Source organism: Oryctolagus cuniculus, chromosome 4, assembly GCF_051225735.1.
Source record: "Oryctolagus cuniculus isolate XC-2025 breed Fujian yellow rabbit chromosome 4, ASM5122573v1, whole genome shotgun sequence".
Taxonomy (NCBI): domain Eukaryota; kingdom Metazoa; phylum Chordata; class Mammalia; order Lagomorpha; family Leporidae; genus Oryctolagus; species Oryctolagus cuniculus.
This window is the reverse complement of record NC_142870.1, coordinates 15,898,091-15,915,452: the sequence shown is the minus strand read 5'-3', so window position 1 is coordinate 15,915,452 and position 17,362 is coordinate 15,898,091. Positions and strand designations below refer to the sequence as shown.

Genomic DNA, 17,362 nt, shown 5'->3' with positions numbered 1-17,362 from the left:
ATGAGTAATGACGACTTCTAAATAAATTTATGTCCAATTCCTTCCTCAGTAATCCTTTTGGAGTTAGCTGTTTCAATCAAACAACATATAGTTACCAAGATAAACTGTCTGAAGCATCATTGTGTCTCTGCTTCAAGAACAGTGACTCCCCATCCATTAACACTTAAATTTGAATTTCTCATTTCAGCAGGTTGTTTTCAATGATTTTCCCATATCTAATTGTCTTTCTGACCATTTCTACATGGAGCCTCTTGATTGTGGTCCAACAGTATTGCCTATGCTTGGATTATACTCTGTGGTTCACTGTACTGGAATTCCTTTTCATTTTAATGCAGTTTTCTACATTAAAACTCAATTCAGGCAGTCTTGATATGGGATTAAAAGAGCCCCGGATGTTTTTCAGGCCTCTGAGGCTGCTTACAAATTTGGCTGTATTTTATGGGGATGATGGATCTATAGGTTAGTTTAGTTTTAATAGGTCTGAGAACAGAAAAGAGTAATTAAGAACCACTGACTTAAGCTCAAATCTCTAATTCCCTGTTCTGCACCCAGTTTCCTGCTCTTCCCAGCACCTGTAATTAAGGACCCTCTTTCTCTAAGATATCTTTGCCCCCAGCACTGCTGCTCCCCCTCATTGTCCAGTAGCCTATTGGAACTTAGTGAGGATTCATAGTATCTCTGACCACAGACAGGAAAAACTTCTGTTTCCTGAGCTTCCATATTCAGATACCATCTCCCTGTGTGACCTGAGACACTGTTTGCCACTACATTTTCTGTTTGCTCACCCTGTGGTCTGAATATTTGCTTACCCTCAAATTTTACATGTTTAAATCATAACCTCCAAGGTGATGTTTTTAAGAGGTGGGAGCTTTGATAGTGATTGGCCCTTATAAATCGGGTCCCTCACCCTAGCCACCATATGAGATTAGACACGATATATAAACAAGGACATACATCCCTTCCAGACACTGAATATACTGGCACTAAGTCCCAGAACTATGAGCAATGCATTCCTGTAGTTTGTAAACCACTCAATAGATGGTATTTTGTTATGGCAGCCTGAAAGGACTAAGACATTCAGCCTGGTTGATTCTCATCCTTCCTAAACAGTTAGGTGTGTGGTCTATGACAGGAAGTGCCTCACTCCCTGCCATCACTGCAGTTGTCATCCTAAGGGCTCTGTGCCTCTCTCCACAGAATTCCTGATTTCCCACTGCTAGGTCCTGCCTTCCTTTTTGCAAACAACTACACTTCATCCTAGACTTCGATAATAATGACAGTGACACCTGTAACAGTAACAGCATATATGCTTGGCAATATATTCAATATTTTCTATGTGTTCCTTCCTTTTTCTTGATGGCCACCTAACATGGTGTGCATTTTTAACAGAACCTTCCATTTGATGGTAACAGCCCTTTCTGAACAACCCCCACATGAAAAATACTTTTAAAGACTATCTATGTCTGCAATCCTACAAACACTAGAAGTGGGCATTTTAATCTCCATGTTATAGAAGACAGTACTGAAAAAAAAAAAAGAAACTATATGATGAAACTGATTTCATAGATAGTAAACTATGATTAAGCCCCAAGACTTGGCTTCTAGCACTGGAGCTAAATAGTTAGGTCTATTCCTATGACCCTGACTCTTTTACCTAACAGATCCTCTGGCCTTGGTGTTCAGGCCTAGTTTCAGCTCTGAATCTACCTTACTGAATTGTTTCTGGATGCAATATTTTGTGTACTGAGGCTGGCATTGAGGCAGTGACACCAGCATCCCATTGCATGTAACATCAGCATCCCATATGAGCACCAGTACAAGTCCCAGGGTCTCCATTTCTAATCCAGCTCCCTACTAATGCACTTGGGAAAACAGAAGAGGATGGCCCTAATCCTTTGGCCCCTGCACCCCAATGCTGAGATGGGATACTTAGATGAAGCTCCTGGCTCCTGGCTTCAGCCTGGCTCAGCCTCAGCTGTTGTGGCTATTCAGGGAGTGAACCAACAAATGGAAGATCTCTCTCTGTCTCTCCTTCTCTTTTGCTGTAACTATGCCTTTCAAGTAAAGAAATAAAATCTTTAAAGAAATAGATAAACAACCTTTACAAAATTTGTGTACTGTGTCCCATAGGTATTTACATTTGCTTATAGGTTGTAGGTTGTAAGTGTGTGTTCTTCAGTTACATTGCTCACTTATTTATTCATTTATTAATTCATTCACTTGTTTGGCATCTATTTTTGCGTTGATATTCTGCACTGAGCATTGTCTAAGAATGAAAATACCAAGACTGAAAAAGCACAGCTTGGAATATGATATCACAAAAATGACTGCAATGGAGAGAATAAGCCTGCATTTGTGAGTCAGGACCAGCTGCTAGTGTCTAGTGCTTGTGTTAGACATAAAGGATAACCCTGAGGAGGACAGTATTTCGACCAGAGGTGAGATAATATGATAGAAGCCTATGGCACATTCAGGAAGCCACAGAGGGTTTAGTAGGAGCTGGAGACAGGGCAGGAGATGAGAGAGATGGCACAGAAGACAAGATCACTAGAGATTGTACAGTGTAGGTTTTATCCTGTGACAAAAGAAAGGTTCAAATGAAGTCTGATATTCTTCGAAAATGTGGAATTTATACTAGTTGAAGATAGAAAATAAATATTCTATATTTTAGGGGGTATCCATCACATAAACCATATCTTCTACTTTTGGGAGGAAATATCCCTTATGAGACATGTTAATATTGTCCAAAAAGTATGGTCTCAGTAATATATTTTGAATGGAAATTCATAAGTCCTAATATGAATTTGTTTAGTAAATGTTCCAAAGAACTGACACCACAATGTGCTCCATGAAGTTTAAAGGTTTTTTAAAAAATTCTTCTCTTCTTTCTAGACAGCTCTAAAAGTTGAAAGATGATCAGCTTGCGAGACAGTTCTGAAAGTCTTACTGTTTCTGAATAACATGTGGAGTTAACAAGGATTAGAGCACATACAGCCACCTCTGCTCAGGAAGTTCACCTCCTGTAATGAATTTGATCTTCATCCCATAAATTCCATCTGCTGACTTGCTCCTTTATATTATTTCTGATTCTGGTTTTGGAACTCCTTCAGAAAGTCAGAATTACTAAAGGAAAGGGTCAGGGGAAATTTTAGGACCAAATGTCTTGTTTCATGTTTACTAATAAAACCAGAAACCTGCAAAGTATTTTAAGTTATGTGCTCTTATAAATAAACATCTGTGTTTTATCTTTTGCATGTCTTACTTTGTTTCAGAATTCCCTCCATGCCAGCTGGGGCATTGCTCTTGTTTACACTGTCCCCCATATCATCTTCTCTGTGGGTAGCCACATCCTGCCAGAGGTAGCATATGGCATGGTGACTCAGGGGACAAAAGAGAAGGTGAGTGCAATGGTGATAAAGGATTCTGCTGTATCCCCTCAAACTCTTCCCTTCGGTCACAACCATGGAGCTTGAGAATGGGAGATTTGCTTTCGGGGTGAACGGACACAAAATACTTTCTTGCTTGCAATGTGATCCCTCACCTTGGAGCTCATTACTTCTTTAAACATGCCTAAGTGTGGCTTGGTAATTCCACCTTCTCATGCAACTTAAGTACAAGCAAAAATGTGCTTGGGGTGCTCCCAGTGTTTGATCTCAAGCTTTCATGTGGCTTTTGCTTCTCCTTGCACTGGTAGGAGATAAAAGGAAACCAGCTGTTTTCTTGTTAAAGATCAAGGTAATCAGGATGGTGATTCAGGACATAACCATCATAACTGTGGGAAGAGGAGGAGACCGTATGCTGGCTTGCTATTAGGCACAGTATGTGAGATTCCTGGAGCCGTCAGAAAGGGCATTTCATTTCATGCCTATTTGTGATTTCTTTGTTGTTTTTGTTGTTGCAATTTTAAATTCCAGTACCATCTTCAGTGAATTGAATAAGGCTGTCAATAGTGATATAGTCCAATGGTGAGATAATATTAGTATTTCAGATTCTGACTACATTCCTGCACTATTCTTCAAGTATAATAGCTTTCCTCTTTATATACACAACAATGCAGTGATGTGGTTGGTGTTATTCCTATTTTGCAGATGAAAAAACTGAGATCCATGAAGTTTAAGCAACTTGTCCAAGTTATATTTCTTATAAATTTTGGTGAGACTGAGCTTTAAACTCAAACACCCACTATCAAAACTAGGATGAGATTAAGAGTGGTGCCCATGCCACAGAATTTAAGGAAGAACTCTTTCTAGGTCTTGTGTATATGCAGGGTTTGTACCTGTGAATGAGTGCATTCTTAAATCACATTCTACCAAAAGGCTTCCATAACCTAGGTAGCTCCTATCAAGAGCCTTGGGTGATCATTGATGTCATATATAAGAGTGCTATTTGTTAAATAAACAAAAAGAGTCACTGTGCACTAACCATGCAGGACCTCTGTCCACAGAGTTGTATCATGAGACTTAACAGTAAACCTTGTTCTCAAGAATCACTTCCTCTTAGTGTATTAAATGGAGGACATTATTATGTCTCATAAGTTATAGTTATATCTAAGAGCTCACAAAAGAGGCAGTATTCTTGGGTTCTTCTTTAAAGAAAATTTCAAAAAGAAAAGAAGAGGGAGGAAGGAAGGGAAAAGAGGAAGGGGAAAAGCAGCCCTTGTCTAGACTGTTGAGGAAGAGTTCTCTCTGTTTTTTAATTCCATTCTTTCTTTTTTTATTTCTTTCTGTTTCTTTTTTTTTCTTGGACCAAACAGGAGAAGGAGGAGGAAGAGTGGGGGGAGTAGATGGAAGGGTAGATGTGGTGGAAAGAATTACTATGTTCCTAATGTTATATTTATGAGATACATAAAAATGAAGAAAGTAAATCACATCCTATTTCCAGTCTTTAGTGTCCAGGTTAATCTGGGCATGGGTCAGAGGAAGCATTCACTGAAGAAGTAGAGTGCACAGCCCTTGAGAACATCTCTAGTTGCCAAACAGACCAGCAGAGATAGAGGTTAATACCGGTATCTTTCCTTAGGATGTCTCCTTTGACCTTGGTTTTGTGTTCTTCTTTTGTAATATGCTTCCAGGCATTGTTCTCTGTTATAGCTTTGTCTTACTCCATCCTTCTCCATTACAAGGAAGGAAGAATGCACTCCTCATTTGAAAGATAGATCTCTGCATCTCATACAGAAAATACTAGAGCTGCCTCACAGAACTTGATGAGCAGTCAATCAGACCTGGGCATTCCTAAGAACCCAATTCCATATTGTCAAGTCCAGACACATCCTGAGGTGAAAATTGAAGTCAAAGATAATCTAAGAGAACATATCTATAAGGAATCTCAGGATCTCAGAATAGAATCTTATGAAGGGATGTCAAACTGTTTCAGAGAATAGGACAAGGTGGGCATAGCCAAGGACCCAAGGGCATTAGTGAACTCCCCTCTCCCAAACACTCTGTCCTCTTAAAAATATTTTAGTGCATTGAGTAGGTTTTGAATAGGTCTAGACTTTTCTGGTTAGCTGAAAGAAAACAATCTAGGCATTCTAAAAAGAAAAAGAGGTTGTTTTGTTCAGTCTTATCCAGCCAGAGGCAAAAGAGGCCACTGGAATGGTGGGCTAACAGGTGTGAATTCTGTCTGATACCCTTCAGTGATAGACCAATCCACCCACTACCCAGCGAACCACGGAATAAGCCCTTATGAGCTCTTACAAACAAGGTTTGGAAGTCCAGCAGTAGCTAGGATTGTGCATGAAATGAAGGAGAGAGTGCTAAAATCTAGTAGCTCCCTTGATCTTCCCAGCATCACACTTGGAAACTCCTGGTAGTTGTTCAAGACAAATTCTAGACATGGAAATCCAAGAAGCTAGTTGATGATGGCATCTCCACCACAATGGCCATCACACCCACCGAACCATGTTAGAAAAGGCCAGAGGGTTTAAAAAGAAAAGCAAGCAGTGTTAAGCACACAGGAGCACACACTGTGAGGGAGCACCACTTACCTCTTTGATCAGGTTCATAAATCTGGGTCCAAGGCGCCACGGCTTGTGCCGATGACACTGTAGGGAGCTGACGGTCAACTGGGAGGCCCGGTGGGAGGCAATGGCAACCATGTACACAGCATCATACATCAGGGCTGCTTCAGTCTGTGAAGGAAAGCACACACCACGTCACATCTTCAATGCCACCTTTACTTTCTGTCTTTTACTATCCCTGCTTCCTTAGCTCCTACGTGTCAGATCTTCTAGGCCACTTCTCTTTCAGACAGTTTTGACTCTTAAGAGCTATTTTTCTCCACAATAATACCTCATAGTCCCAAATAAGTTGGAGCTACACCTCTGGTTTGTTTTGAGTTCTTTTAAAAAAGGGCAAATTGGAACAGACACACACAAAAAAAAGACTCGATACCAATAATTAGTATTTTTGGAGTGTCTTCCATGTTAGGCACAGTGTTGAGATCAACTACATTGAGCTAGAAGCTAGTAAAACTCCATATTTTAATACCATATTTTGTTTCTCAGCATTTATCTGCATCTACTCATTTATTTACTAGGTTATATTTGGTAGAAAGGAATAACAGGGGCTGGAATTTTGGTGTAGCAGGGTAAGCCCCTGCCTGCAATGAATGCTGGTTCAAGTCCTGGCTGCTCTACTTCCAATCCTGCTTTCTGCTTATGTGCCTGGGGAAGGAGCTGAGGATAGTCCAAGTGCTTGGACTCCTGCTACCCACATAATATACCTGGATGGAGTTCCAGGATCATGGCATTGGCTTGGCCCAGCCTCTGCCCTTGAAGCCTCTTGGGGATTGAAACAGTGGATAGAAGACCTCTCTCTCTTTCTCTCTCTTTCTCTCTCTCTCTCTTTCTCTCTCTTGTGTTTGTGTGTATGAGTATGACTTTTTAGTAATTAAATACATTTTTAAAACAAGAAACAAATTGCTGCAAGTAAAAACTAACAAGTAATATCTATATAGGAATACTAGTGTTGTTCATTTCCATATCCCGGAGTCTGGAAGGCTGGGATTAAGGAGTCAAATCAAACAGCAAGTTTGAAGAGATTCCCTGAAGATGACACAGTATAATTTTTCCAGAGAATACCTGTTTTCGCTGGCATGTATGTTCCTCATAAATACTGAAAATAGCCATTATGTTTGGACATCTTGTTCCTACCTTCCTCATGAAATTTCTCTACTATGCAAAATTTTTCATAATACTTACGGCATTTTACAAAATATTCTGGCCTGTGGTTTTCTTTAGGGATAAAATCTTATAATACTCTCACATTTTACTTGAGGGTTTTTCCTGCAACTTCAGATACATTAGCTGGTTAGAAATTCTCAACTCCCCCAAATACACAGAGCACATAGATAAAGCTGTTTATTATGTGGGAAAGCTGACCTTCAGGCAGGATATTGATTTGTGGAGCGTCATATGTGCATAGCTGATAATTGGCAAAGTTAAACCCAGAATCCAGGTCATGGAATGAAGATTATCATGTGGTTTTCTGAACTCAGTTAATTTATTCAACATTTACTATGCATTGATTGATTATGTCTTAATGCAGGTGGAAAGAGAGGATAGGGTTACCGTATCTTGCATTCTGTCAGTCTTTGAGGCCAGGAAATAACTCTGCTTTGACTCCTTATTAATCTGTGTGATCTCTATCATTCCATTTTCCATGTATTTTTGTCATTTGTTTATAAATGTGTTTTTTTTAATAAGAATGTGGGTTTTTTAAAGGCAGGAACATCTGGAGTGCAACCTTTGGTTGCTATACAGTCTCTGACACATACAAGTTGTTTAATAAATGTGCACTGAAGGAGTTACTATTATTTCATGTCTTAAAGTAAAATGCATTTTTATGAGAACCATATGATCTTAAGATTTTAATATATATCACTTCAATCATACCTGTATCATTGACACACAGAAATTATATTGGTAGTGATTATGATAGTGATTGTTATAGCTTAGAAATATTTTGCTCTTGTCAGTTCAAGACTGAGGCCATTCATCTTGTAGATGAACAAATGCAGCCTTCCTGGAAATTGGTACAGGGTTATTCTGTGGAGCAGTTGCACAGTCAAGATTTGAACCCATGATTGTTTCTAGCATCCATGTTCTTCACGCTCTCCTAGACTAATTTGGTGTATTTGGGAGAGACTTTGGAAGACTGAAGTTTTAAAAATACAAACCAATAATAATAGCAAGAACTTATCCATCAGATGCTGTTCTACATCCTGGCAAACACTGAATTTTCACCATCAATCTTCATTCCATGACAGCTAAAGAAATTCAGAGATGTAATGGTGTCCCCAAGCTAATAGTTGGGAAACCAATGTTAAAATCCCAGAAGTCAATGCTAGAATTTACGCTCTTAACCCTGAAGCCATTCTACCTCTAAATTAAGTTACTTGTCTGGTGCTTTGATAGTCACAGTGATTACTTAATCAAAGTTAATATCCAGTGACAATTTATTACATGGAAGGCATTGTAAACTTATAACCATTGTCATATCCTTTAATTATTAGAATTAAACTTTTAAAATAGTTATTGCCTCCATTTTACAGACAGGGCAATTGAGGTTTAGGGAAGTAGAGCATCTTGCCTAAATTTATGTGACCAGAAAAGGAAGGAGAGAGGATCCCAACTCAGTGCAGACTCAGAGTTTAGAGCTCACATCTACAGCTACAACACTACAATGGTTTGGCTTTGTTTGTCCAGACCACTTTTTGACAAGTTTATATGTGTTTTCATGAATTCACTGAATGAGTGATTTGAGAGAGAAGTAGAAAGAGTGGAATTCTAGTGAGCTGACTTTTCTGTCAACTTAGTTTAGACAGATAGTTGACTTTCGTTCTCAACACAGCTTCTATATGGGGAAGGACAATACAACAGTTCAAAGCAATGTGTCTGACTAGCACTTTTCCCTTGCAAAGTGGACAAGAATTTGTTCTAAAAACATGCTACCCATTGACATAAAGTGTCTTCCCAGATGAGAGAAACATTTAAGTTATTTCTAACACTAATACACCACCATTGAATTTCTTCTTGCTTTCAGCTTTATGCTTGAAGCTTGGTTCCCGAACATCAGCTCTCGAGAGATTTTGGTAAGAAGGAATGAAATAGAAATAGAACGATGTTCTCCATTTCCTTCTTTCATTCACATTTTATGTATATCTAAGGCCTAGATAACGATCACACGGCTCAATCCCCCTCGAGAAACCTTTGTACCACAACCCTGATCATGAGCTAAGTATATTGAAGGTAGGCTTCTGTGCAGCACACCCAGTAATAACTGTGTATTCTTACACGCAGCAGATTTGGGGTGTTCAAATCCTGCAAGTTCTGAAGAAAAGGCTAGTTCTTGACTGGCTCTGGGAGATAACCGTTAAGTTTCTGGCTGATTAGAGTATCTTTGTGTTCTGGGGTCCTACGCCAGACAGCAGTGTGCTTACAATGTGACTTACAGTGACCTCCTGTTCTTGTCCTGGACCCCGGGTTACACTGTATCACTTTATCCTCAGGAAAGGTGGAGAGTTGAGAAACTCAAAATCATGCTAGATAGGTGCTCCATGCCTGGGTGACTGATCCCCCCAGTAAGCTCCCCACAGCAGGGCTCAGGCTGGCTTCTCTGGTTAGCACTACTTCACACATGTTGTCACGTCCTTGCTAGGAAGAAGGTACTATCCATGAGACTCCATGGGGTGAGGACATATGGAAGCCCAGACGTGGTTTCTCCTGGACACTGTTCTGTGCATATTTTTCCTTTTCTGATTAACTCTGTATTCTTTTGCTATAATATGAAGGCAGTTCAAAAAGTTTGTGGAAAAATATGATTAAAGGTAAGCTTATTTGGGGACAAAAATTTTGAATTCCATGTATAATTTTTTTTCAAAATACTCATTTTTTCATGAACTTCATGAAGATTTCTCACATGTATGGATTCCAAAACTTTTTATACCAGAAATAAAGTCATCTTTTAGTCCCATTTTCTACTACCCTTTTGAAGTAGCCTTGTGAACTGTTATTGTGAGTATAACAGTGTTTCTGAGCCCTGTAAGTCCTTCCAGCAAATCATCAAACCTGAAGATGAGCTTGGGTACTCCCAATGTTAGGTAGGAAGTCAGAAAATAGCCTATGTTTGTATGAAGGGCCTAAGAAAAACAAAGCACCAGCAAAAGGAAAGGAATGCCAGAGTACCAGAAGTACACCTTGGAAGCAATCCAGTGTTTTACACTGCATTTCTTGTCCAATCGCCAGTTACTTTATAGGTGGTCCCAGCCTTCCTCTCCAAGGAAGGTACCCCAGGAATGCCAAGTGGATTGCCTAGCAATAAAATCTAGGGAGTACTTTTACCTGCTTTATATCCAGAGACCTCTTTGTCCATGAGAAGAAGGAGAGGGAACAGCAGGAAGAACAGAACCCCATTCCCTCATTAGTCCCAGCCTGAATACAGAAAGCTCACTCAGTCTCTCCTAAGACGCAACACTTTGCCATTGGTGTCCATATGGGATGTCGGCGCTGCAGGCTGGGGCTTTAACCCATTGTGCCACAGTGCCATCCCCTCAAGTGTATTCTCATCATCAAACTTTTTAACCTCGCTTGCCCCAATCTGAATGGCCAGGTACCCTCTCTGGATTCTGCCTGGAGGGATGCCCATCTGTTCTGACAAATGCCTTACTCCATTCAACCTTGTTACCATGCCACTACTCCTCTATCTCGTTCCTGAAGTCTTTCTCAGGCAAAGACAAGAACCTAGTCTGCCTATTAACATTGGGAAGTATTCCCAAATTTCACTATTCCACCCTGGTTTCTGTCACAGCCTCTCTGCTGTGTGTTAATAAGCTCCTCAATTAAAATCCAAATATCTTGAAGCAAGTATTTGGTATAGTGGTTGAGATGTAACTTGAGACACCTACACCACATATCAGAAGATCTTTGCTTGAGTCCTGCCCTGGTCTTCATTCCAGCTTCCTGATAATGTGCACTCTGGGAGACAGTAAGCGAGTGTGTGAGTTTCTGCCACTCATATAGGAGACCCAGATTGAACATCCAGTTCCTGGCTTCTGCTTGACCCAGCCCTAGTTGTTACAGGCATTTGGGGAAGAAACCAGTCGATGGGAGATCTCTTTGGCTCTCTCTTTCTTTCTGTCTCTACCTTTCAAACAATAAATAAACAAATGAATAAAAATTTTAACACAATCCAAATATTTCATCCATGGCATAGAGGTAATGTGAATTTACCACTTCAGGTGAATTGGCTAGTTTTAATCTTTCTGAGACTTGTCTCCCTGAAAGAATGGAGATTTTGGTAAGGGTAGGAGAACCAACACTTCACCTACGGGAGCCCTGCTAAGGAACCTAAGGTTTAGGGGGAGGTGCTTGCAGAAAAAGCACTGAGCCTCCTGAGTATCTGAGTGCCCAGGAGGTAGGAGAAAGCCACCACCAGTGAAATGGGATTTAGAACTGGGTTGAGGAAGTTGGCAAAGATATCAACACATACTCAACATCTGGAAGTTCAGGGATTAGGAAAATAACACCTGACAAACTGTCTCAATGAACACTGGGCGGCTTTGGAGAAAGACGATGAGGAATAGGGGAACTAGAGCATATGCTGAGTTGGGAAATGCATCTGCATGATTTTACTGGTCACACAAGGTCACAGAGGACTCAGGTTAGGGGCTATCATGTGCTACAGGCACAATGCCAGGAAAGACCCTCTTGTAAATAAGCAGATTATGCCTTGGTCTTTTAGAATGACTTTGTTGGTTTATTGAGTACAAACTGACAAAACAGCATGTACCATCAAATAAATTCAACTCTGTGTTTTAGAGGCTTTGCATATGTTGTTTTAATTGGTAGTATAATCCTGTAAAGTATTATTGTCAAGATTCACAGACATGCAAACACATTCAGGAAGGCCAAATAACTCACTCAGCCCTCTTAGTTAAGAGATCAGCAAAGTCTTGATTTTCCTACTGAATCCAGCTGCCTATTGTCTTTCATGGCAGAAGCGGCAGTACTGCAGGAGAATCCTCAAAACCATCTTCCCTGTCGATCGTGATTTTAGGAAATGTTCACATGTAAGAGAGAAGGGTTAGGCTACTGACTTAACTTCACACTGTGAATGCATTTGAAGAACTAGGTAGATGGTCAACAGATCAATGTTCTATTGTTTACGTGATCCATGTGCAATAGTGAGTAATATAAGCTTTTGGTCCACAGACTGAGAATTATCCATTCCATTACTCCAGTCTATCCAAAAACCAATAGATTGAATCACCCAAGTTCTGAAAATTTAAACATAGTGAAAGGGAATGAAGTCAATTTTGTAAAAATCATTCCCAATTTCTGTTGAATTAATTCACACTTCAGTTGATAAAACACTCTTTCTTTAACCTCAAGATGCTTTAAATAATGAGTTTCACTGCTTTTGAATGCTACTGACTCAGTAGCAGTTTTCTTTCTTCCTTCCTTTCTTTCCTTTAAAGAACTCTATTGTTCTTAAGTTTGAAATCAAGAATTTTTGGGGGATAGTGCTGTGGCATAGCAGGTAAGGCTACCACCTGAAATGCCGGCATCCCATATGGGAGCCGGTTCGAGTCCCAAGTGGTCCATTTCTGATCCAGCTCTCTGCTGTGGCCTGGGAAAGCAGTGGAAGATGGCCCAATCATTGGGCCCCTGCACCCATGTTGGAGACCTGGAGCAAGCTCCTGGCTCCTGGCTTTGGATCAGCACAGCTCCAGCCCATTGAGGCAATCTGGGGAGTGAACCAGCAGATGGAAGACCTCTCTTTTGCTCTGACTCTGTGCCTCTCTGTAACTCTGCCTTTCAAAATGAATTAATATAAAATAGAATAAAATAAAGTAAATCTTTAAAAAAGAATTTTTGGGCTTGAGCATAATTGATTTGTCTATTTTCAGTTTTGAGTATATATATATTAATGAAATGTTTTTTTTAACTTTTATTTAATAAACATAAATTTCCAAAATACAGCTTTTGTATTACAGTGGTTTTCTCCCCATAACTTCCCTCCCACCCACAATCCTCCCATCTCCCCTCCCTCTCCCATCCTATTCACATCAAGATTCAGTTTCAATTATCTTTATATACAGAATTATAAATTAATCTTTAGTGTATATTAAGTAAAGATTTATAAATTATAAATTTTATAACTGAATATAAGAATAAATTTAATAATAAATAAATTGTATAAGAATTATAAATTAATCTTTAGTATATATTAAGTAAAGATTTCAACAGTTTGCACCCACACAGAAACACAAAGTGCAAAGTACTGTTTGAGTACTAGTTATAGCATTAATTCACATTGGACAACACGTTAAGGACAGAGATCCTACATGGGGAGTAAGTGCACAGTGACTCCTGTTATTGATTTAACAATTGACACTCTTTGTTTATGGTGTCAGTAATCACCCTAGGCTCTTGTCATGAGTTCCCAAGGCAAGGCTATGGAAGCCTTTAGAGTTCGCCAACTCCAATCTTATTTAGACAAGGCCATAGTCAAAGTGGAAGTTCTCTCCTCCCTTCAGAGAAAGGTATCTCATTCTTTGATGGCCTGTTCTTTCCACTGGGATCACACTCACAGAGATCTTTCATTTAGGCTTTTTTTTTTTTTTTTTTTTCCCCACAGTGTTTTGGCTTTCCTTGCCTGAAATACTTTTATAAGCTTTTCAGCCAGATCCGAATGCCTTCAGGGCTGATTCTGAGGTCACAGTGCTGTTTAGGACAGCTGCCATTCTATAAGTCTGCTGTGTGTCCCACTTCTCATGTTGGATCTTTCTCTCCTTTTTAATTCTTCTTTTTTTTTTTTTTTTGACAGGCAGAGTTAGGCAGTGAGAAAGAGAGAGACAGAGAGAAAGGTCTTTCTTTTTCCATTGGTTCACCCCCTAAATGGCTACTATCCGCTGTGCGGATCCGAAGGCAGGAGCTAGGTGCTTCCACCTGGTCTCCCATGCGGGTGCAGGGCCCAAGCACTTGGGCCATCCTCCACTGCCTCCCCGGGCCACAGCAGAGAGCTGGACAGGAAGAGGAGCAACCGGGACAGAATCCGGTGCCCCAACTGGGACTAGAACCCAGATACCGGCACTGCAGGCAGAGGATTAGCCTAGTGAGCCGCAGCACCGGCCTCTCCTTTTTAATTCTATTAGTTAGTATTGGCAGACACTAGTCTTGTTTGTGTGATCCCTTTGACTCTTAATCATATCATTATGATCAATTATGAACTGAAACTGATCACTTTGACTAGTGAGATGGCATTGGTACATGCCACCTTGATGGGATTGAATTGGAATCCCCTGGCATGTTTCTAACTCTACCGTTTGGGGCAAGTCCCATTGAGCATGTGCCAAACTGTACATCTCCTCCCTCTCTTATTCCCACTCTTATATTTAACTGGGATCACTTTTCAGTTAAATTTAAACACCTAAGAGTAATTGTGTGTTAATTAAAGAGTTCAACCAATAGTATTAAGTAGAACAAAAAATAATATTAAGAGGGACAAAGTACTAAGTTGTTCCTCGACAGTCAGGATGAGGGCTGATCAAGTCCTTGTTTCTCATAGTGTCCCTTTCACTTCAACAGGTTTCGTTTTTGGTGCTCGGTTAGTTGTCACCGATCAGGGAGAACATATGATATTTTTCCCTTTGGGGCTGGCTTATTTCACTCAGCATGATGTTTTCTAGATTCCTCCATTTTGTTTCAAATGACTGGATTTCATTGTGTGTGTGTGTGTGTGTGTGTGTGTGTGTTTTACTGCTGTATAGCATTCTATAGAGTACATGTCCCATAATTTCTTTATCCAGTCTACTGTTGATGAGCATTTAGGTTGATTACAGGTCTTAGCTATTGTGAATTGAGCTGCAATAAACATTAAGGTGCAGACAGCTCTTTTATTTGCCAATATAATTTCCTTTGGGTAAATTCCAAGGAGTGGGATGGCTGGGTTGTATGGTAGGGTTATATTCAGGTTTCTGAGGAATCTCCAAACTGACTTCCATAGCGGCTTAACCAGTTTGCATTCTCACCAATGGTGGGTTAGTGTCCCTTTTTCGCCACATCCTCGCCAGCATCTGCTGTTGGTAGATTTCTTATGTGAGCCATTCTCACCAGGGTGAGGTGAAACCTCATTGTGGTTTTGATTTGCATTTCCCTGATTGCTAGTGATCCTGAACATTTTTTCATGTGAATGACATGTATTCTTGAAATACTTCTTGTTGTATAAAACACTAAGGAATTCTTAATATTTAAAAATATTAAAGAAGAAGATAGATAAGTAGGTAGGAAGTCAAACATATGTAATTTTCCCCTAATATCTGTGGTATATGTTTATTTGAGCATCTGTGTAAGTATGTGGAACACACAAAAATATGACTTATAAAGGGCTACCTGGAAATTCACCTTGGAGCATAATGGAATAATGCAAGTGATTTTAAAGAATTCAATTCTATTATGGTAATGACATTCTCTATGTTTACTTATTATCCTAATGGCATGAATAGTGGTTAGTCTAATTTTTTTTTAAAATAATACTATTGCTTTAGAATAATCTCTATGCTAGCTAATTATGCTTTTTATTTATAGGAACTCTTTTTGGACTTTCATGGGAATATTCAGGATTCTGTGAATAGTTTTAATTTAACATCTTGAGTCTTTGAAGAAGTTTAATTTATATTTATTATGTGCATGAAATATTTTATTAGCTATATAGTGGTTACAGGCTTACCCTGACACTGGTATAGTGCTGAAGATAGAACAGACTACAAAAAGAGGAAGCATTCATAGTCTTACAGGGGAGGCTTTAAACAAATGAATCAAAATATAACAAATGAGGTTACGAGGACGAGGAAGAAAAGTATTGCAGGTAAGGAGAGAGAGAGATACTACACCTGCTGTACTTCACAGAAGGCCTTTCTGGTGAAGTGGCATTTGAGATCCTGGATAGTAGAGGGTTCCAGACAATGAAACAACAAGTGCTTGACATACAGAACTGAAGACAATGCAGCATTTGCTATACAGACCCAATAGAACCCAAAGCTTTCTCTCTTCAAGCACAAGAGTGTGGATAGTTGCAACTGGAGAGCAAAGATTTCCTAGGAGCAGGCCTGGCTTTGAGGACATGGAGTCTGTGTGCTCCCTAGGGTCACATACGGCCCACTGAACGTCCTCCCACGCGCCCTTTCACCTCTTCATGACTCAGTTCCACACTCCCAATTTTGCCACCTCCAGGAGAAACAGAAAAGGAGTGAAGTGCAATACAGACTCTTTGGATAAATAGCGGCCAATACTGTACTTCACAGAATCAATTTCAGAGGTCTGTCTGCACGAGTGTTGGATCTGACTTCCAGTGTTCTATCACTTTTCTCTTTATTGGTATTGACGTGACTGACATAGTTACTCTACCCACCATTACAGCTCCCTAGTGAGCTTTCTCTTCTGGTATGGCAAACCTCCACTTTCTTTTTTATAGTTTATAATAATAATAATAACAACGACCATAAAAACCCAGTCCTAAAACCCCTCTCTGAGGCAGAATGACAGCCATAAACATTAGGCAGAACAGGGCTGCCTCCATTCACTGGGACTCAGCTCTGCCATGCTCCTGCCCAAGGGGCCTGCGCCAGCAGCAGCCTGGGGGAGTAACATTGCCTCCTGCCTGGACAGGTTCCATAGGAATTACACAGCTTTGTCTCCCTGACCCTGGGCTCCTCCTCAGCTCAGTCAATATGGACAAACTGTCTGCTCAGTGTATCTGAACACACAGACACTTTTTTTTTTTTAGTAAATTAAGCCATCCTTGATGAATATTTAATGTTTGGCATGAATCCACAATCTGTGTTAACATAGCTTCAATCTGTAACTCTTTTAGTGGGGCATATGAGGCGCAGGTAAAAACTCTGAGAGCTCATCCTGTGACAAAAATCTCACTGGAAAGTGGGGAGGTGGGCAGACAATGTTGATCCCTGTTGGAATTCACTGGAATTCAAAACCAACGGGAAGAAGGCAAAAGGCACCTCATTAATGCCCTTTGCTTTCTTTCTCCTTCTGAGCCACTCCACCTCCTCTTTAGAGTATTTAGAGGGTTACCCTGGATGTTCTCCACTTTTTCTTATTTAAAGCAATGTTCCAAATCACCCCAAGGCTCATTTGTACCCAAATGGTTTCTATCACTATCTTGCAGATCACTGTATATTCTAAGAATCATTTCAGGTTTGAAAAACAGTCAGGGACCCTGAACACGGAATCATCCAGAACCACTTAATTCGTTCATTTTTTTTCTCCTTTTCATCTGTTCCTCAAAGGAAAAAAGAAAAAAAGAAATCCCCAAGTTCATTTCTCTGTGAGATGATACCTTTC

General features: G+C 40.0%; 1 protein-coding gene across 10 annotated transcripts in view; it reads right to left on the bottom strand.

Annotated features, from left to right (window-relative positions):
- The window catches only part of GRIK1 (glutamate ionotropic receptor kainate type subunit 1), a 431,814-nt gene that overhangs the window by 102,526 nt on the left and 311,926 nt on the right, over positions 1–17,362 (bottom strand). For all 10 annotated transcript variants that reach the window (XM_089330593.1, XM_070071886.2, XM_051819208.3 and 7 more), the window contains one exon: positions 5,987–6,130. In XM_089330593.1, the coding sequence (XP_089186719.1) occupies positions 5,987–6,130 (144 nt within the window). The remainder of the gene's footprint in view (positions 1–5,986; positions 6,131–17,362) is intronic.